At 37.8% G+C, this 23,069-nt stretch overlaps 1 protein-coding gene across 2 annotated transcripts; it reads right to left on the bottom strand.

The window, feature by feature from the left end:
• Window positions 1–247: 247 nt before the first annotated feature.
• tmlhe (trimethyllysine hydroxylase, epsilon) lies at window positions 248–17,899 on the bottom strand. Of its 2 annotated transcripts, none has more exons than XM_079847171.1 (8): window positions 17,715–17,899; window positions 17,448–17,592; window positions 15,317–15,493; window positions 8,226–8,505; window positions 5,344–5,463; window positions 3,656–3,892; window positions 2,454–2,592; window positions 248–621 (listed from the first exon to the last, which is right to left on the bottom strand). In XM_079847171.1, the coding sequence occupies exons 2-8, from the start codon at window positions 17,584–17,586 to the stop codon at window positions 490–492; spliced, it is 1,224 nt and encodes a 407-aa protein (XP_079703297.1). In that variant the 5' UTR covers window positions 17,587–17,592; window positions 17,715–17,899; the 3' UTR covers window positions 248–489. The 2 variants fall into 2 exon arrangements, with proteins under 2 accessions (XP_079703297.1, XP_079703296.1); XM_079847170.1 differs by having other exon boundaries at window positions 17,723–17,873.
• Window positions 17,900–23,069: the final 5,170 nt, after the last annotated feature.

Genomic DNA, 23,069 nt, shown 5'->3' with positions numbered 1-23,069 from the left:
TAGTCTCAATGGAAGTGTCTTACATTGTTGATTGTTTCCTGTTTTGTAATGTACATGCTGCATTAATAATAATAAAAAAAAGTATGTGAACTTGTTTCCTAAATATCTGTAAAGCAAACATATCATGGTATTTTTATGCTTTAGTACAGCCAAAACATTTTTTTTTTAACATACAGCACCTTTGATTACAACTATCTGGTTTTCTGTGGAAAGAAAGCATTTTGGATCAGAAAGATACATCATCCACTACAAAAAACTAATTTAATTAAAATAGTAAAATCATTCAAACAAAGAGCTGAGTTGATTGTTAAATGAGTACAGATAGAGAGACAGATCAATTCTTATACATATATAAAAACTGAGAGTTAAGTGAAGTCTTTATATTCTTGCTGCCATAATCATCATAGGTTAATGGCCTTTCACAGAGTTGTTGTGATCCTGCTGTGTCCTCTGGTAAACTGGTGTTTCCTCCTCGGGGTCGTCGAGCGCTCAGGCCTGGAGTCCCAGAGATCGGGCCGTGTTCAGCACATCGTCCCGGGTCAGGTAACACCCGCACAGCTGCCTCAGGCCCGTGAACGACTCTCTGCCGTGCAGGACACGCCAGTTATCAATGAACAGAACCTGGGACAAAACAACAGGACCTGTGTTTACATGCACTGATTTACATCAATATGAACACATCCAATATGATTCTGAACATCGTGTACGCAGTGGTGTAAAGTACTGGAGTAAATGTAATTACTTACTGTACTTAAAGGGATAGTTCACCCAAAAATGAAAATTAGGTACACTAGGGTGACCAAACGACCTGTTTTCCCAGGACATGTCCTGTTTTCACGTCCTGTCCTGGCTGTTTTTTATAAAGTGATGAAAATGTCCTAGTTTTCATTATTTTTCATTGGGCCATTAAGCGTGTACTTTAAACACATGATTGCCTTTACACACAAAAAATATGAAACCAGCTTCAGCTTCGCCCCGTCTTGTTATAATCAGCGCGTTCCTCAATCCGCAGCGGCAAGCAGAGAGCACGTCAGAATACAGAGGCCTGTGTGTGTGTGTGTTCATCTCAGCCTCATTGGTCTGTCACTGCTCCTCAATGTCAGAATATTTGAAATGACCAATCAAATCAAAGTAGGCGGACTTTACGTTCACAGAATTTTAGCAGCGTGACTCGACGCTTCAGTTTACGGTCAAGTGTGAGATAAGATGTAAGTAGCTAACAGCGTAAAAAAAAAAAGCCCAAATGTAAATTCACAGATGATTTACAGAGAAAATTCCTGTGTTTTCGTTTCGGTCGGGATCCGTGTAAAGCAGAATGCATGACCTGCAAAGCTGGCACGTATGTGTCAGTGTCAAATAAAGGTGCTAGCGTCCTAAAAGCCCACATAAGGAAAGTATAGGCTACAAGAGAACATCAGGGGGATTGAAATTGTTTTTTTTTTTAATGAAATAGTGTAGTAGATTTTTTATTTTAGTAGTAGATTTTTAACCTATGGCCATGAAAAGAAGTAGTGTCATGTAAAAGGTGTTAAAAGCTAAACTTTTTTTTTTTTTTAATAGTATTCTATTGTTGCGGGCCAAACATTGAATGGAAAGGATGTATTACTTTATGTATTAAAGTACAATAACATAGTTGCAAGGTTGTGAATGCATTTGTCAAGTATTTTTTGATGCATTCACCCCCAACCACGCCCCCACCCCTTAACCACGCCTCCCCAAACCACGCCCCCACCCCTTAGCCACGCCTCCCCAAACCACGCCCCCACTCTTTAACCATGCCTCCCCAAACCACGCCCCACTCCTTAACCACGCCTCCCCAAAACCACGCCCCACTCCTTAACCACGTCTCCCCAAAACCACGCCCCATCCCTTAACCACGCCTCCCCAAAACCACGCCCCATCCCTTAACCACGCCTCCCCAAACCCCGCCCATCAGCCACGCCCCCGTCCTCTTTTCTGAAAACTAAAATATGGTCACCCTAAGGTACACAGACTGTACCTGAGTCTGTGCATCTCTCAGCGTCTCTTCTTTGAGTATGAGAAAGAGCAGGAGAGAGAGAGAGAGTATGTGCTTTCCATACATAATACAATTTAAATTTGTGGCAAAAAATATGGACATAATTTGTCGTTTTTATCCTATTGTTTACTATATTTATTTTCTTGGTCAGTGTCGTTGTGGGTTTTGGTTCTACTGCTTTTTTCGGCTGTAAGGACCTTTGAAATAAACTGAAACTTATAAAATGATTACAATAATTGCACATCTTAGAACATCTGTCAGCCAATCAGATTCAAGTATTCAACAGCCCCATAGTATAAGTAACAATCAAAGTATTTATCATAATGTATTTTTTAAGCTGATTGAGACGCATCCAGAGGAAACTCTTTTAGTATTCTGAAATATGAGCCAGGCATGTTTTCAGACGGTCTTCGCCAGCGTGTGCGGAGACTGATACCTTGCCGGGTTTGAGTTTGACCCACAGCTCGTTCTCGGGTCTCCTCAGTTCTGCGGTGAGCTCCCTGTGAGCCGCGTACCAGCGCCGCACCACATCATGAGCCACGGTGTTCATTACAGAGCGGTCATAGTTATTATACCTGCAAAACAACAAAACACAACATCAGCAGCAGCCTTTGCTGTGTCTCTTCCGTCTCACATGAAACAGGACACACACACACACACACACACACACACACACCAGGGTCAGATTTTTACGAGGCTTGGAGCAAAAATGCCACCAAAATTAATAAAAATGCTCCCAAAATTTGAGATATACAGGGCAAAAAATGCTGCTTGTTTTTAATATTTATAAAAGCCTATAATAAAGGATATAGTGTTGATTTCCACATCAGTACTATTACAAACATGAAGCTTATTGATTTTATACAACAGTACAAAGCTAAAATTATATGCATATTGCGTCTGGAAATTGTGTAAATGTAGGCCTACGTTTTTGACCAACTTTTGATGTTATTTCTAGCGAGAAATTACCCTTGTAACATTTAAAGTCTCCCTGTAGTCAATAATTTTATTTCTTAAAACTCAACAAAATTACATATTTAAGCGTTTTTTCTGGTGAAAAATATTTCTTCATGCCTTAAAATATCTTGAATGTAACTCGACACCCTTGCCTCATTTAGTATACGCGGTTCTATGAATATGCAAATGAGCCCCGCCTCCACTCACTCACTCAGCTCAGAGATCCACTCGTAACTTCCCTAAATCCTAAAAATGTAAACTATATTATCGGCCAGCTCTTTATAGAAAAGTGGATGGATATATAACAGGGACGTTTCCTCAGAGGAGGCGAGGGAGGCAGTGTCTCCTTCAAATTTAAAAAAAAAATATGAATAAAAATAAAGCAAATATTACAAAATTTGACATTAAAAAGCATAAAAATCACTTGTTTTTATAAAGTAGCACTGCATACTCACGTAGGGTAACATATACTATATAGCAAATCTCCACTACTATATTATCACCCAGCTCTAATCTGCTAAATGTGACAATAAGGCATGAAAATAGTAAGATATTGTAATGATTAAATCATGATTTCATGTCAAGCTGCTTTGAAACAATGTGTATTATGAAATTAATTTGACTTGACATTACAAAAAGTCAAAAGTTTCACATGATTACAAAGAAACGCATCGGTCTTACCGAATCATGTAGACCTCGTTGTTCCAGGGATACACGTTGAGCACGGGGCCGATGCCGATCATGTGGTTGCGGTGCTCGCTCAGGTTCTCGATGTACTCGTGTTTGATCGGCACGTGGGAAAGCAGCTCGAAGTTCCCGGGCGTTCGCTGGAGGACCGAGTCAGCGGCGTGGAAGCCGTCCACCAGAAGAGTCCTGCCGCCCGTTCCCTCGTGCCTCAGACAGTGAAACACCTGGATGCTTGTGGACCAGGAGAAGGATTAAAACTTACGCGTGACTTATGACACTCAAGTAAAATAACTATTCCTATCAACTGATCACTTAGACATCAAGGCAATGTTTGTAATAACAAATCAATGCTGTACATTTGAAAATCATCAAATGTCTTTTTCAATGATCTATTAATACTGTTAAACGTGCTGATTAATTAATCGTCATATGACATGATTGTCATACTCAAATAGTAATCAAGTTGTAGTGGCTGTGGCTGCTGGCAGTGTACATTTAGGAAGTGTGTTGCCCCACAAAGGCGAAACGTAGTAATTTTTGTCATTCACCATCAGAGCCTGATGACTCTTCTCTCCTCGGGATTTTCAGACTATGAACACACTACTCACACTATTTATTAGGGGTGTAACGGTACATGTATTTATCCTGAACCTTCACAGTACAGGGGCCGGTTTCACAAAGATAGACTTTGACTATGGCTTAGATATAGTAGATAGTCAGACTTCAGATAGACATCTAAATCAGACACTTAAGACTCTGACTATCTTAAGTAGGACTACACTGCAATGCATTCTGGGTAAAATAAGACACTTTTCAAAACATGGCGGATCGAGTAAGCGCATTCAACCGCTCAGTGCAGTTTACCCCAGCGGAAAATGTGTGTTTGTTGGAGGAGTATAACAGTTAAAAGGACATTTTACTTGGAAAATTTAGCGGAGAATGCAGTAACAAGAAGAAATGTTTAAATTATGAGCCATTTTCCCTTTTCTTTTGGCTGTTTGTAATGTAACTGATTGTTAAAGCTGGTTGCCAAGGTAACAGAGTCTTAGACCTAAGTTAGCCTGGGGGTCAGGGGTCTAATTTTTTTGGTCTAAATTAAGTCAGTCTTTATTTTTGTGAAACAGTCTAACTTGCATTAGACTAGTCCATGAGCAAATTTTAGACTAGTCTAACACTATAGACCGGTCTAAAATAGCTTTGTGAAACCGGCCCCTGATGTCATGGTTCGGTTCATACAGTCAGATGACGAATACAGTCACAGGCGATACACACTCCAGTCCAGAAGGGGGCATGTGGTAATGCAATGCTGTTTGCTAACCGCCACAACAGGTAAAAGAGCAGAAGAAGACACGATCCACGTATCAGCCTAAAATAAGAGTGATGGTGACTCGACAGGTCTCACTGGTGCCACTGCCAATGTTAAACTGATAAGCTCTGCCATTTCTGATATTAAAGTAAGTATTAAACTGATAACCGAGTAGGGTTAGTGTGAACATCAGTGAAGAAACATCAGTCAGGTATCTTAACTGTAATCTAAAGTTACTTCAGTGGTCACTGTTTACTCGAAGCTCTTATAATAGACCAGAGAATGTGAGTTTGAGTCCCTGCTGATCGACTGCACATGCTGTGAGGAAACTGGATCTGACAGACAGGTGTTAAGCCGATCATGGCTAACTGTTTACCCGCAGGGTTCCTGAAAGTACGAGGTGTCGGTGTGGCGGTCCAGTGCCAGCTTCGTGTAGGCTGTGTCTCCTCGAGAAAAATCTGAAGTGAAGTTCCACACCCGCCCATACATGGTCTCTCTGGAAACAAAGAATTGCCTCATTTAAGTCATTTTAACATTTGAACTCGCCCTTGTGCACTATCGAGACGAAAGTCTCACCTTCGAATCATCCTGATCTACATTTCTTCTCCTCATCCCCCACTCCCTCATGCTGAGATCACCAAAAACTCACCCAAGAATCTATATGTTTTAATGTGAATAATTATCATGGAGTATTATACATGTTTAGTATCATTTGAAATGTCTCAGTGCGACTGGTACAAATGTCTCATTTCCAGAGAAGTAAAACAAAAGGTAATAAGGTTTTTAAAGGGATACTTCACCTCTGGAAAGATGAATGTGTATTTAAAATGGGTCATTTATGTAGAATAAATGTGAAATTATTTTTGAATTTGGAGCTTTCTAGACTGAGAAAAGCCATAAAATGAATTTTTGGCTTATGTGGATGAAAGACAACAACTCCCAGAATGCACTTGCTTCGCTGCCCTAGGAGGCCACTCCCAAGCCACGCCTACCGGTAAGAGAGTGCAGTAAACAACAAGGCTAGGCTACTAGTGAGTCTCCATGACGAGTTTGCCCGAGATCGCCCAAAATGTCCGGGATTCGGCTTTTGCGTTCTACAGTCGCCATTCATCATGTTCACTGTGGCGAGCAGGACGAGGCTGAGGGCCGCGGGAGAACGGCGCGAGGCCGGTGGCGTGATCACTGATGAGCCAGTCTCGTATCTCTCACGGAGGAGCGGGAATTTTCTTAGCAATGTTAAAACGCACATCAACCGATCACTTGTTTAGCGTTCATGTAAACACTACATTCAGATTCACCGATCGGAATGAATTCAGTTAGATTGAAACAAAAGGTGTGCATGTAAACAATTAATGGCGACTGCAGAAAGCAAAAGCTGAATCCCGGACATTTTGGACGATCTCGACGGCCGGACATGTCCAGGAAAAAGAGGATGGTTACCCCTACTACTCAGCTTTCTCCACAGAACAAGAGCCTGCTAGCTTAGCTTCCAAAGAAAGACGGCTGACACTGTGTACATTCTGTGAGTGAGATCCCCCTATGGGCGGGTTGAACATGCGGGACAGCGCCTCCTACTGGCTGGAGTCTCTCGCCTCTCGACAAAAAATCCTCCGATGATGCAAAATGACGATTTTTGCGTCATCTGAGGATTTTTTCCAGACAAAAAATACATAAATGTCTCGTCTCAGGGGGATATGAGGGTGGAAAGCACGGTAATTCGAAAATACTACAGGTTTTCTACTAATACAAAGCTTAATGCTAAATCCTGAAGTAGCCCTTTAAGAGTTTAGAGATAGCTGGCACACAAAGGAAGACGGTCTCTAGACAAATGGTCTCCGACCCCCAAAAGGTGTCAACTCTGAATGTAAATTCAGATGTTTCCATGTGAAAGAGGTTCTGTCTATATAATGAAATGCAACTAGAAGATCGGCACGATTCTGTACCTCAGATGAGCCCGTGATGTTGGAGGATCTCAAAGACTTCAGCATCGTGTATTTCCTAATGTCGGGTTTACATCTTTTCTCTTTATCCTAGAGCATTCGATGTTATTGTATTGATTATCTTTGAACTGATTATGAAACTGGCAATGATACCTGTCATAATAAATTGTTACATTTGTTCATTCTAACTGACTCTGACATTATTTTCATTAAAGAGTTAAAAGAATAGTCAAACATTTGCTCACATTTAATGATGCACGGATATCATTAAAACCTTTTCATTTATGGAGTCAGATGAAATAACGAGAAAATACATATGAGAAAATGTATTTCATTTAATCAAAATTACTTCACAGTAACACGCGGAGACCTTCCGCGCTGGTCGGACGCCGGCTTTGGACCGATCGAGTGCGGGCTTACAAACTACACTCATAGGGTCAAATAGAGCTGTTATGGAGCTATTTTTAACCGTTAATGCGTTATTGTCGCGCTAACTTGCCCTAAATTCAACACAAGAGAGACTTTCTTCACACACAGTATGAGTTGCAGACACGTTTTTCTGCCCTCTTCTGATTGACAGGATAGTCGGCCCTGATCATCGGCTGCTTTTAAACAACTGGCCAATGGCCGATAAAGAAAATAACAGCTTTTATCGGCTGATACTGATTACTGGCCGAGACATCAATGCATCTCTATAAAAAAATAAAAATAAAAAAAACATCAATAAAAGCAGTAAATGTGACTTTTGCACTATAGTCCTGTTGTGTTCCGCAAAAGAAAAAAACATTGGATGACATTAGGGTAAATAATGATGTGATTACATATGATCATATGTGACCCTGGATCACAAAACCAGTCACATGTCGCACAGGTATATTTGAGGCAATAGCCAACAATACATTGTATGGGTCAAAATTATAAATTTTTCTTTTATGACAAAAATCATTAGGATATTAAGTAAAGATCATGTTCCATGAAGATATTTTATAAATTTCCTACCGTAAATATATAAAACATGTATTTTTGTGAGTGAATGCAGCACAATCGCCAACATAAATGAACAACTTTAAAGGAGATTTTCTCAATGTTTTGATTTTTTTGCTCCCTCAGATTCCAGATTTACAATAGTTGTATCTCGGCCAAATATTGTCCTAACAAACCACACATCAATGTAAAGCTTATTTATTCAGCTTTCAGATGATGTATAAATCTCAATTTAAAAATATTGACCCATGTGGTTTTGTGGTCCAGGGTCACATATGATCTATCGCCTATCAACACAATTGTTATTTTGGGGCAGAAAAACACGAGGCCTGACCTGATGAGGCTCACTCTTTGAGCCACTGTTTCTGTGGCTTCAAGGGTCGGTGGGACGTCTTCAACAAAGGCGATTCCATAAAGCAAGAAGCAGTTGAGGAAGTTCTTCAGCTCCTCGTCGCAGCTCATGAACTTCTCCCAGCGTGCACTGGGAACCTGAGCGCTGGTGTAGATCTCAGCGTCCCACAGCACACGGGGTTGCATGGCACTTCTCTTCTGGCCCTCGTAGCTGTTCTGCGCTAGCCATGCTAGGCTGTAGCGCGTCACGTGACCATCTGGCCCTGGAGCGGGTCACAAAACACTTCATTAAGTCAAGTCACCTTTATTTATAAAGCGCTTTTTACAATACAGATTGTTTCAAATCATGTTTCATGTTGTGTCGAGCCTTTTTAGTGTTTTAAAAATAGCGATTTTGATGCTATCATAGTCGTGCCCCATTCACTCCCATCACAAGGCAATTAACCTAAAACAAAAATACGGTCAAACTTAAAAGTGGCGTTTCCATTCTAATTATGCTTTTAAATGAAAGTTTGCCTTGGGTATTTTAACAAAAAGAGCCTAGGTTGCATTTTGGCGAGAGTTACCCTTTAAGTAAGTTATTAATAAAAAAGTTATTAATTTTGTTCATTTATATATACAGCCGCTCTGGAGAAAACCGTGATGTCATCGTCTAGCTCACTTCAGTTCTCATATAATGGTGTCAATGCAGGCAGATCAATAATAATATTGTTGAATATTAAATTGAATGTTCCCAACTAAGCAAGCCAAAAGCCAGAGGCGACAGTGGCAGGAACCAAAACTCCATCAGTGACAGAATGGAGAAAAAAACCTTGGGAGAAACGAGACTCAGTCGCTCAGTTCTCCTCTGGCCAATGAATAAACAGTGTATGATTATGATTCAGGAAGCATTATCAGAAAGCATATTGAATTGGAGCATTCAGAATATTATCCAGTTCCATCACTTCATTAGAAGATAACATATGAGTCCAGACTTCATCAGTGTTTATCAGTGGAGAACGCCTCTAGTGCGGTGACATGCACATCAGGATATCTGAACCTTTAAAGGGATATTCGCACTACATCTCCCACAATTCTCTGCCTGGACTCATTAGCACTCATTGTTTTCACCTGTGTCTCATTGCCTTGTTTAACTCACACTATAATAGCCTGGTTTTCACATTCATTCCCTGCGAAGTCTTGTTTAGTGTTACACTGCATTCACTCTGTTGATCGTGTGTTCTTGGTTTTTTGATCTTTGCCTGTGTCTTGGATTCCTCTTGTTGTTGTGTTTGTTTGTATGGACCGCCTGCCTGTGTTTGACCTTGCCTGTACTTTGGATTACCCTTTCAAAATAAACTGCATTTGGATCCTCAACCTTCGTGTCTCAGAGCAGTACGAGATAGGCATAACGCTGATTACTACTATTTTTAGTGATTACTACTAAAAATAAATTTCCATTTGCTCCTATTTTTCATTTAAGAAAGCAAAAAGCTGGGTTACAGAGAGGCACTTACGACAGGACTAAACCGGACCAATTTGTAAATGTTACAATATTCAGTTGTAAGGGAGAGCACTTTTGGACTGTCTCAGTTTGTTTAAATCCAATTAGGGTTTAGAGTATTTATTTTTTCCCACATTTAATTTTATACGTCTAGTACAATTATGCGAATTTGTTTCATTAATACATTGTATACTTTTTTTCTTGATTTTGAAGTGAAACGTGACAACATGCCCCATATGATCATATGACAGAATAAAATGTTATCTGATCTAATAAAAAAATATACAAGACTAACTAAAATATTTGGTCAATAAAATGCAATTATTAACTTTTTCATATAAAATAATGGCATTTTTAATAATTAAAAATAAAGTAATTTTTGATTTTGACAACAAATACACAGCTATACAGCATAGTTCAAAACATAATAATAATGAATAACTTCGTAACATTGACTCTCAGTATTTATTCACTTTTTTTTAATGGTTTCTCAATAGAATTCATAAAACTATAGAATAGAATATCATAGTTCTAATAGTATTGTAACAGAGTGTGACAACATGCCCCGTCTGCACAACTGGGATTTTAACACGGCGAGTGTCTTCTGCTGGTTAGATCAGCATTAAAGAACAGATATAAGATTAAAATAATATCAGATTTGTCAAATTTTAAATAAACACAAAAAAAAAAGTCATGAAAAATTAATTTAGCTATGGTTAAATAAAAGTTCAGTGATATCTTCCATAGATTTTTTTTATTTTTTCTCTATATAGTGTTGATGTGGCACCTAGTCAATACACTAAGTTGTGTGTGGACAGTTTTAAACCATGTGTGTTACAAGCGTTCACCCCTATATCCAACAATATGACAATAAAAAAAATTTCCTTTCCTATGTAAGGTTATATCCAACTTTACAACTTCATCGCCATGACATCACAACACAACACTATAAACCCTGAACTGTAACTGTAAAAATTATTATTTAAACAGCTTTACAACACAAATGATACACAAGCGTTCACAGAAGAATTCATGTTAAGCATATAATTCTGTTTCTCCCAAAAATAATCTTAAAGTCCCTCTGTGGTGAAAATCCAGCTTTTAATGTTGTTTATGTGTCTGTGTGGTGTTTTTAATCTGCTTTAAAGGAGAACTCCGGTCAATTTTAACATTGAGCTCATTTTTTTGTACATTTGGAGTGCTGTCAGTACAGAGAACAACGACAAAAATCGGTGTTGCCTACACCGAGTTATTCTATCGAAGTCCAAAGTAGTCGATTGCAGAGTTCACACGCATAGGTTTAATACCTATGATCACGCGCGTGAACTCGGCAATCGACTACTTTGGACTTCAACCGAAAAACAGGATGTAAACAAAGGTATTTGCGCTGGCTTAAATAACATCATTTTTATACATTTCTTTCACATCTACTGCAGTCAGACTCACTCGTGTTCACTCAGAAGGAATCACTCACATTTTCTGTGCACTTGTAATGACACATCAAGGATGTTAAGAGGCTAAAAGCAGGTTTAGTACTTGCCCTATTGAAGTCAACAGGGTGCAAATTTTAAAAATAGAATAACTCGGTGTAGGCAACACCGATTTTTGTCGTTGTTCTTTGTATTGACAGCACTCCAAATGTACAATAAAATGAGCTCAATGTTAAAATTGACCGGAGTTCTCCTTTAAGGCAAACCATGTGTAAGTTCATAAGTCGACAGCATTGCTGAGTATTTCCTCCTTAAAACTGCAGTGAACCAAAGACAGTCTCAAAAACACACTTTGAAATCGCTGGTGTTTCTGACGTCACAAACTACCTTGAGTGAGTGGAGGCGGGGCTCATTTGCATATTCATAGAACCCCGCATACTAAATGAGGCAACGGTGTCGAGTTACATTCAAGATATTTTAAGGCATGAAGACATTTTTTACAAGGGAAAAAACTTTTAAAAAATTAATTTTGGTGATCAAAGATGAGTTTTAAAGTAAAAATTCTTGACTACTTTAACTTTTATTGTATCTGACTGCAAATTAAAAAATGATGACTGCATCATCCCAGTCTTTTAAAGTGATAGTTCACCCAAAAATGAAAATTCTGTCATCATTTACTCACCCTTATGTTGTTGCAAACCTGTATGAGTTTCTTTCTTCTGTTGAACAAAAGATTCTCTGAAGAATGTTGGTTGACAGTGGCCATTGACCTCCATAGTAGGAAAGAAAATACAACAGAGCGCTCAACAGAAGAAGGAAACTCATACAGGTTTGCAAAAACATGATGGTCGTTTTGGGGTGAATCTTCCCTTTAAAGCCCTTTTCGGACTGAATTGGTTTTTAAACGACGTTGAATTACAATTCTTATCACACAATGACTGAGATTATATTTGCCAATCCAGACGGGACAAACATCTCCGTGTTTATCACTGAGGCAGGAGTGTGTGTTTTCTAGATGTCATGACGTGCTTGCGCACATCACGTATGACGTATGTGTCTCTTGATGAATTATTTTCTATTTAATTTTAAATGATTATTTAAATAGAAGTTATTAGAAGTGGCAGCTTATAATAAACCCACGTAAATGGGCAGAGAAATCTAGACCGCCGTAAAGTCCTTAATTCATTTTATTGCATTACTTTTTCATCCGATGCAGTCCATGTTGCAATGACCAGCAAGATTAGAGTGCACACGTTAGCTCAGGTTAGTCAGAAACACATGTGGAGAAGAAGAAATCATTCACATTGGGACGGGATTAGATTTCCCAGAGGAAAAACAGCAGGTCGTTTGCTCTGGAATTTTTACAGAGGTTGTGTGAGAAAAACAGACTTGACATTCAGACAGGATTAAAATCTCAAAGTACATCTGTGAAACACACATTTCTCCAAGAAAATTAGTCCTGTCCGAATAGGAAAAGTGCTACCTACAAATAAACTGACAGTATTAAATATGTTATATATATGATTATATAATTATATATGTTATAAATATTAAATATGCAAGAGCTATTGAACTCAGTGCAGGCGTGTTAGTGTCAGAAATGGCTATATTAATGATGTGCACAATGAAGGAAATAATATAAGGACAATAATCCAGCTTTTAATGTTGTTTATGTGTCTATGTGGTGTTTTTAATCTGCTTTAAGACAAAGCATGTGTAAATTCATAAGTCGACAGCATTGCTGAGTATTTCCTCCTTAAAACTGCAGTGAACCAAAGACAGTCTCAAAAACACGCTTTGAAATCGCTGGTGTTTCTGACGTCACAAACTACCTTGTAACCAATCAGATCAACGTGTGATCGTCAACCAGTGGATCTCTGAGCTGAGTGAGTGGAGGCGGGGCTCATTTGCATATTCATAGAACCGCGCATACTAAATGAGGCAAGGGTGTCGAGCTACATTCAAGCTTATTTGATATATTATTTAAAGAAAAAAAAAAACGTTTTCTGGTGATCAATCATGAGTTTTAAGGGATAAAATGATCGACTACAGGAGGACTTTGAATATTATTAAACACCAGTTGATTAACAATCTTAGGCCAAAGTATCACAGACACTAAAGTCATGAGAAAGTGTTACTGTGTAACTGATTTAAAGTGAATCTCACATGGTCTCTCTGCCGCGTTTCGTAAGAGTCAAAGTTCTGTCGGACTCTCGCGGAGCCTTATCTTTACTTAGGAAAGAGATATCCATCTTTGTTTGGGAAGAGTGTTAAACTTATCTAAGCACAATAAGACCACAGTCTCTGAGGAGAGGACTGAACCATGAAGACACAGGTCAAGCTGGTTCATCTTCCTATCCCAATATTAAGCAATCTTGCATAAAACAGTGCACATTATGTAAAGGTGCCATTTTAATCCAATTTTGTCTGGTTTGGTTTTGAAAACCAGGATGTTTACCAGGGAATAAATAAAAGTGGAACAACAACCAATGAGAAAAATCTCAATCCTAAATGGTTAGTTAACTGAAAACTATCTTCATCCTCTTTTCAGCAACGGCTCACACGTCCGTCAAGCTCCAGAAAACCACAACAAACGTTTCAGTAATCCATATTTGTCAGTAAAGATATACTTGTAATCTTTCACATCAAACCTGGCAAGAACGGATCAGAGATTTGGCCGAGGATAAGATTATCAGTGAATAACTGTCGTATGCACATGAGACTTATAAAAAAAATCTGTTAAATTTACGGTAAAAAAAACGGCAGCTGTGGTTGCCAGAAATTTACCGTAAAAAAATATTTACGACTTAACTTCAATTTACAGTAAAAAAACATATTTCATTATGTGATATATTGTTAATTTTCCGACCTATTGAAGTGCTAAAATATGTTTTGTACTATTGTAACACACTGACAACAACCAATCACAGTGGTGTTGAGAGTCACATGATGAATCAAAGCTCATCACAAGCAGCTTTTCCACAAGACAGTTAAAGGGGTGTTATAATGCCCTTTTCACAAGATGTAAAATAAGTCTCTGATGTCCCCAGAGTGTGTGTGTGAAGTTTTAGCTCAAAATACCCCACAGATATTTTTATATAGCATGTTAAAATTATCACTTTTTGAGGGTGAGCAAAAACGCCTTGTTTTGTGTCTGTTCATTTAAATGCAAATGAGCTGCTGCTCCCGGCGCAGAGGGCGGAGCTTAAACAGCTTGTGTCCTTTTACCTCACACACACACACACTGAACATTTCTTTTATGTTTCTTTTATGTTCATACCGGAGTCAGACAATGATGGAGAGACATTTCTGAATGGTTAGTTGATGAATTTATGTAGCTTATGTGTAGTTATCTTCTACTCATTGATTAGCATATTCTGTCTTGATAATCTATAAATCATGTTCCTGGGGGCGGGGTTTATGTAAATATTGGGGTTAGTGATGTCACTAACCCGTGAAGAAGCTCATTGTAGTTTCTACCAGCCGTTTGTTGTAGTCCTTAAAAAGCATTTTCTGTAACAGCAAATATCTCCCTTTGCTTTGAACTTTGAGCGCTGTAACTGCAGATGTTGTTTATGCTCAAACAGCAACATTACACACTAACTAAAGTTAGAAAAGTTAAATCATAATCAACAGAAGCTGTACAGTGTCATTCACACACACACACACACACACACACACACCATGATAACACACATGACATTTTAAAAATGCAACAAACATTAATTTAACAACATTAAATGTAACATAAAACCCTGATGTACATAAACTGATTAGAATAAACCAAGAAAAACTATGAAGAAACAGTTATTTCAACAAAAACACATCAAATGTGAAGTGTCACGACGGTTTTTCACTGTAAATTATACAATGACTTGTTCTTTTTCACGTCCAACCACTTTATAAGCTGGAAAACTGTAAAATGACATTAAATGTACAGTTAGATCTATCACAGTTGTGTACCATGTATATAGTACGGAAACTTTCTGTTAACCAGTAAACAGTTTTTACTGATAAAATCACGATCATTTTAGTTTGTATCTCTTTGTGGAGCTTGAGATTGTGATGGAGAGTGAATAGACTGAAGTGACTGTGATTTCAGTGCGGTTAAACGATGTTCTGCACTCACATGTGAGGAAGAGTGTGTGTGTCTGCACTCACATGTCAGGAAGAGTGTGTTCTCGTCGGCTCTGCTCTTCGCGGGCCTGATGTCCAGGGCGATGCTGGCCGTGTCCAGGTTACGCTGGTTGGTTTTTGAGTTGTAGCATGAAGCTGAACGGCAGTGATCTCTCAGCCAAACATAGTCGAAGTGCATTACGAGACCCCCATAGTTGAGCGCTGCAGAATTATATATATGAATTAAAGGGACAGTTCACTTTGAAATTAAATTTTGGTATGTTTTAGCTTACCTGAAGGGCATCCAAGATGTAGGTGTCTTTTTTTCCGCAGTAGTTTCAATTTTGATTTTTGAATTTTTGAATTTTTAGGTCAAACCGTTCTTGTCTGTCAGTCCTATAATGCAGGTCTATGGTCACGGTCTCAAAGAGCATGCACAGAGTCCAAATTAAACAATTCCCCATCGTCCAAATTAAACAATTCCCCATCGTAAGTACACATTGATGGCCTAAGACACGAAACGAGCGGTTTGTGTGAGAAAACGAACAGTATTTATATCGTTTTTACCTCTTATAACACACCCACGTCCAAGTGATCTGAGGGCGCGGGCGCATCCTGCTGTGTGACGTGTGCGCAGACTGGTGCATAGATATATATGTAGATATACACTAGATGTCGCATTAAAGACATTCGTTCCAATGAACTGCCGTAGCCAAGGCGACATCTAGTGTATATATATCTATGCACCAGTCTGCGCACACGTCACACACCAGGATGCGCGCGCGCCCTCAGATCACTTGGACGTGTCTGTGTTATAAGAGGTAAAAACTATATAAATACTGTTCGTTTTCTCACACAAACCGCTCGTTTCGTGTCTTAGGCCATCAATGTGTACTTACGATGGGGAATTGTTTAATTTGGACGATGGGGAGTTGTTTTAATTTGGACTCTGTGCATGCTCTTTGAGACAGTGACCACAGACCTGCATGATATGACTGTCAGACAAGAACGGTTTGACCTAAAAATATCAAAATTGAAACTACTGCGGAAAAAAAGACACCTACAAGATGCCCTTCAGGTAAGCTAAAACATACCAAAATTTAATTTCAAAGTGAACTATCCCTTTAACAACTGTTCATCTTTTTACTACGGTTTATGATAGCAAACATAACATTCTATAACGATGCAACATATATATCAGTGTAATAATGTGGATATAGTATTGATAGGCAGATTAATCAACATTTTTAGTGATTTTTTTGATATTGTGTAAAATAAAATAAATATTACATTGAAACATTTTTGTTTGCTATCATTAAATTGACATTATAGTGGCCTTTGTTCTCAAGATATATTTATCAGTCAATGCATTAAAAATAAAAAACTTGTTTGAGCACTAGTGTACAGTGAAATAGTTTCTTTATCTGATTATTTAGTTGAGATATAAAATGATTCGTTTTGATGCTCGGCAGTTCAAGGTAACACTTTGCATAAAGATCCCATTAGCTAATGTTAGTCTGTGCATTAACTATCACTAACAAAACATGTGTTACAGTCTTTACTCATCTTTGTAAACATTATTTAATTTAAAATACAAATGTTCATTGCTGGTTCATGTTAGTTACCATTAAGCAATATTAACAGATACAACTTTTGATTTTAGTAATGTGTTAGTGAATGGTGAAATTAAGATAAATTAGCTAAGTTGGTAACACTTTACAATAAGGTTCATTAGTTTACATGAACTAAGAATGAACAATACTTCTAAAGCATCTATTAATCTTAGTTAATATTAATTTCAACATTTACTAATATTTTATTAAAATCAAAGGTTGTATTTGTTAACATTAGTTAATCCACTGTGAACTAACATGAACAAACAGCTGGGTTTTTATTAACTAACATTAACAAAGATGAATAAATACTGTAACTAATGTATTGCTCATGGTTAGTACATGTTAGTGAATACATTAACTAATGTTAACTAATTAACCTTATAGTAAAGTGTTACCGCTAACTAAGTTTAATAAAGTATTTTTATTGTGAATTCAATGCAGTTACATCTAATGTTAAGAAATTAAATATTATTATCTCTCTCTCTGTCTGTCTGTCTCTCTCTCTCTCTCTCTCTCTCTCTCTCTCTCTGTGTGTGTCTGTCTCAGTGTCTCTCTCTCACCCAGGCAGTCAGACAGCAGCTGATAGTTGAATGGAGATGAATGGGCATCAGTGTGTTGTAATCTTCCTCCTAGACTCTCCAAACCTTGTTTCCAGAGCACAGATCCACTCAGTCTCTTCAACATTCGCGTTAAGGACATGATGACCTGCAAAACACACGCGCACATAATCTATAAGTCAGCAAAAAATCAAGTCAACACGCATTTTGTTCGGATAACAATAGTTACAATGTAATATAGTGCATCAAAGTGTGCCCGAGTCGACTCACTGGCGCACCTCGAGCTCCAGTGAACTTTAATTCACGGCTGGTCACAGACTGATGGTCATATAGCCGTTAACATTAATCATTGAACTTGATCTTCACCCCCGCCATTGTGTCCGTGTGTTTATGGGGTGTTTGTTCACGCGCGCGCTCAAACCCACGAGCTCTTCTACTATGGCGAAGGCTTTCCTTCTCCATATTCATGATCAGAGCTGCACCATTGGAGGGAGCAACCTTATCATAACCTAATAAATATTAACAAGTTAAGCCAACGTGGCTGGCGCATTGCTGCCAGGGTTTGAAATAACACCTGCCAAACGCGGGGTTTTTATGTCCTTTGTAGGCTATTGATCTGGCCACCTAAAATAGCCTAATGTTTTGGTGAAAAGTATGAGGATGAAAGAGGAAGGCAGGAGATGCTGGATGACAGGATGTTGTTTGAATAAGAAATTAATGTATGAAATATATCATATATGACGTTGATCTGGTTTGTTTGTTTCTTTCTTTCTTTTTATTTTGGCACAACCTGGCTGGCACATACAGTAGGCTATAGATTATTTTTCTACTCAATTATGTCGTAATAACGAGATGTTATGTCGTTAAAACGATATTTGTTCGTTGTTATTTCGTTAAAACATATATCGTTTTAACGACATCGGTTGATCGTTAGATCATGTGAAGTAGGCTATATTTATATATCGTTTAACGATATTTGTCGTTAAAACGATGTTGTACCGATGTCGTAGATATATCGTTTAAACGACATCGGTTGATCTATAATAGAAAATTTATATAGCCTTGATCGGATCATTCACACGTTCGCCTTCGAGAAGCGGAAGCAAATATTAGCATAAAACACCTTCCGCTGTCTGTATCAACAATGGCACGAGATATTGTTCAGATTTACTAATGTTCATCACGGATACTTCATCTACAAACTTTCGCAAACTTTTTGACTCCTTATAACGTAGAAAATGTTCCCAAGGACCCTATACTCCTACGAAAAGTAACCATGGTTTTACTACGATTAAAAAAAACATGCATGTGTTATTCCAACACACATAGTAACTTGTACAACAGACTATTTAAATTGAGCCGAGTACATTTTCTATATTTGGTTGACTGCATGAATAGGCTGTGATAGCCTACTTGAAGCACAGATGTGAGAAATATCTCATTTAAGTGTCTACTTTACGTGTGTATTGAATGCAGTGGCGTGCACAGGGGGGGGGGGGGGGGGGGGGGCTCAAGCCCCTGCCCCTTTTGTCTCAAAATGTATTGTGCCCCTCTCTGATAAATGTAAATAATAATAATTATTAAAATAATTATTATAATAAATAACAATACACTTATACACCATTGCCACGAACAATAATAATACAAACAAATATTAAATATTATTTTTTTGGCGGAAGCATTTGGCGGAGGTGAAGTGGCAGTAGGCGGAGTTCCTTTTTTCAGCGCTATGTACGCAGCAGTTCGCCGCGAGTCTTCAAACTTACACGGGCAGCAGGTAATATTAAGCTAATACGGAAAAGTTACATTTATCCTACCATGCTACTGTAAAAGTTGCGGCAGCATGTGAGTTATGCTTAACAATCATAAAAGTATAACTCAATTTCAGCCGCATTCTGAGTCTGACAATGTCATTATTTTTTGTCCAGGCCATAGCAAGTGTAATTAGCTTGGGGAAATACATCTAGTGAAAGGAAATTTCATGTCCAAGGAAAAGTCCATGTCCAGCTCTAAATTGTAAGGAATTTATATCTTTGATTTCATAGTACACTTTACAATAAGGTTCATTTGTTTATTATTCATATTAACTAACATTAACTAATCATGCAAAACAACTAAAAACATTACAGATCATGTACAAAGTAAAAAATCATCAATTGCCAGAAAGTATCCAAGGGTTGTTCACAGAAAGAGAATGCCAACATGACTTAAGGGGAACTTGTACAGTTCAAAAAGAACATAGGACCAATGCAAAATACCATTGCATTTCAGTTAAAGGTGTAAATCTATGGAATAGCTGTCATGAGGAACTAAAAATATGTGGGGCACTTAATAAGTTAAAGAAACTATTTAAAAAAGAATGCACTGAAACTATATGAAACCATTTAAAGAATGATAAATGAACAAGCTGCTTTTGTTGTATTTGGATTGTGCAATGGTATTGCATAGGAAATACTAATGTTTTTGTATTCTGTTTATATTTGTTTGTCAACATTATAATGATGTAAGACAATAATTATTTTTATTTTTTATTAAAATATGAGATGTTTTAAAAAGGTAGGCATTATAAGCAAGAGCTTCAGCCTACACCTGTTTCAGACTGTGCTGTTGTTTGTTAGCTCAACTGTGTCTGAAACTAAACTAAACTAAACATTTGTTAGGCTATTTGTTAATCTTAGTTAATAATAATACAACTTTTAATTGTTTGTTCATGTTATGTCACAGTCAGTGCATTAACTAATGTTAACAAATACAACTTTTGATTTTAATAATGTTTTAGTAAATGCTGAAATTAATATTAACTAAGATTAATAAATTGTGTAGAAGTGTAGTTCATTATTAGTTCATGTTAATAAATGTAACTAATGAAACCTTATTGTAAAGTGTTACTGATTTCATGATAGCTAACACTTTATTGAATACATAGGCCTACAATTTATAACATCAACATAACTAAACATGAATTCCTCATAATTACCGACTTGATTCTCTGTTTTGTTTGGTAATGTAAATAATAATTAGTTATATTATCATCATTTCCGAGAGAGGCTTTCTGACCTACTGCTGACCTAATTGTAAGGAAGTCATTAAAATATATAAAACACAACAGACAGACGGATACTGCTTTAAATACAGGTGATTTATTTTAAAAATAAATGTTTTTAAAAAAAAGTGCCCTTTTTGGTCCTTCCGCCCCTGCCCCGGAGGAGGTCTGTGCACGCCACTGATTGAATGCATTATACTGAGTCACTTTGGAATATAAATCGCAGCAGGTTTCTGATGATAGAAACGTGACTTAGTCTGGGAAATATGTTTAGGGGTCCCCGGACCCCACGGTCTTGAGAACACCACAGTTTAAACTTAGGAAAATGTTGTCATGTCATATTTCATTATCCTATTTAAAGAAGTATCCTAAATGTGTATATGCACAATACTTCAGAGTCCACTATTTTATTAAAGAAATGCAAGAATGGAATACACAACATATCACATTACACAACATTAGAATTAGACAAGGTTATTGCACTTGTGCTCTGTCTTCCAGTTTTTATTTCCACAGCATGAAGACAAGATCATACAGATTTATGAATGAACCGCTCATTTTAAAATATTCCCAGTCTACTGACATTTATTACGGCATCCGCTTTAAACATTATACAATGCTCATGATTAGGGCTGCCAGATTCATCAAAGGCTGTGGTTTAATTTTAATGCTAAATCTCACAGATTGGTGTGTGAGATGAATGTTTAATGTAAATGCTGCTCCATTTGAAGGCCAGACGGCGCTCTTATTATGAAGTGAATCTGGAGTAAAAACATGTTATTAAATGGTGTCTTTTTGTTGGACAAGAGGTTCATAAATGCTTCTCATGTTTGGAAAGATGTGCTGCTTTTTCACATTGTTCACTGATTCTCAAATCACCATAATACCACAAAGAGATTCTGGGTTGAGTGAGCGGCGCTGAGCAAGAAGACTCTTCAGTAAAAGACTGCGCTCACATTATCGCAGACTGAGTACAGCCAAAGAGCCTACCACAGTTGAGACACTTTTTGCGTTTTGATTTTTCACACAAAAATAGATACTGAAAAGAAGTGAATTTCCACATGACATTTCATTAGCTTTTAGACTAAGATATTATCAATCAATAATACCCACAAGTAGCCTAGTTTATATTTTCCACAAGTAGCTCATAAAAATAAGGTGCTTTTTGTCTCAACTTTGTCTCAACTATACCCATATGTGGTACAGTTGAGACACCCATTTGTAATGATGTTAAGGTAACTAACCATTCATTTTAAATATAAAAAATAAAGACAAATAAAGAAAATAACAATTGGGCAACATTTTTGTTTATTCATCCATTTATATTCATTCATTTTATTTAAATTAGCGCTGGTTAAAATTTATAAAGCAGGAACAAGATATGAAACAATATTTATTAATAATACACAGTTTAAATATCACAAATATCAAATTTTATTTTCATTTGCGTCCTATGCTGGCTAATTACGACGTTTAACCTGTTATCATAACACTGAACAACTACACAGTGTGTTTCCTAATAGAGCTCTATCGGGGGTACAGTAGATACACGTGTGTCTCAGCTATCCCCCGCTGGCCAGCTCGCACATTTCTCTAGATTTTGCAATGACCTTGCATAACATGAATGACAATTATTGACAATACCATGAAATATGCCAGTTTTTAGGGCACAGAATAACGTTTGTGGTGATTCCAGTTACGTTTAGCAGTCATATAGGGATAATAAGCTATTCATTGTGGAGAGTGCATGGTGAAGTGAACGTCATACCTTAGAAAAAAAACTTTTCCGATATCTTATCGGAGAAAAATATCGGAGATGCGTCCGTTGTTCAAATTTCCCATGATCAAAGAGGACACTAATACGCATGTGCACAGCAAAAATCACAACTTGTGTCTCAACTGTACACATGTCTCAACTGTACACAGTCTACTATATATATATATACATACACTCACCTAAAGGATTATTAGGTACACCTGTTCAATTTCTCATTAATGCAATTATCTAATCAACCAATCACATGGCAGTTGCTTCATTGCATTTAGGGGTGTGGTCCTGGTCAAGACAATCTCCTGAACTCCAAACTGAATGTCAGAATGGGAAAGAAAGGTGATTTAAGCAATTTTGAGCGTGGCATGGTTGTTGGTGCCAGACGGGCCGGTCTGAGTATTTCACAATCTGCTCAGTTACTGGGATTTTCACGCACAACCATTTCTAGGGTTTACAAAGAATGGTGTGAAAAGGGAAAAACATCCAGTATGCGGCAGTCCTGTGGGCGAAAATGCCTTGTTGATGCTAGAGGTCAGAGGAGAATGGGCCGACTGATTCAAGCTGATAGAAGAGCAACTTTGACTGAAATAACCACTCGTTACAACCGAGGTATGCAGCAAAGCATTTGTGAAGCCACAACACGCACAACCTTGAGGCGGATGGGCTACAACAGCAGAAGACCCCACCGGGTACCACTCATCTCCACTACAAATAGGAAAAAGAGGCTACAATTTGCACAAGCTCACCAAAATTGGACAGTTGAAGACTGGAAAAATGTTGCCTGGTCTGATGAGTCTCGATTTCTGTTGAG

This window comes from Squalius cephalus (genome assembly GCF_949319135.1).
Source record: "Squalius cephalus genome assembly, chromosome: 17".
NCBI classification, from domain to species: Eukaryota; Metazoa; Chordata; class Actinopteri; order Cypriniformes; family Leuciscidae; genus Squalius; species Squalius cephalus.
This window is presented reverse-complemented; position numbering and strand designations above follow the sequence as displayed.

Excerpts from the sequence above, each read along its gene's own strand:
- tmlhe (XM_079847171.1), bottom strand. The coding sequence starts at position 17,586 with ATGTCCTTAACGCGAATGTTGAAGAGACTGAGTGGATCTGTGCTCTGG. Across the intron at positions 2,593-3,655 it reads AACGAGGTCTACATGATTCG|GTATAATAACTATGACCGCT; the intron begins GTAAGACCGATG and ends GTTGTTTTGCAG. Across the intron at positions 622-2,453 it reads TCAAACTCAAACCCGGCAAG|GTTCTGTTCATTGATAACTG; the intron begins GTATCAGTCTCC and ends GTTTTGTCCCAG.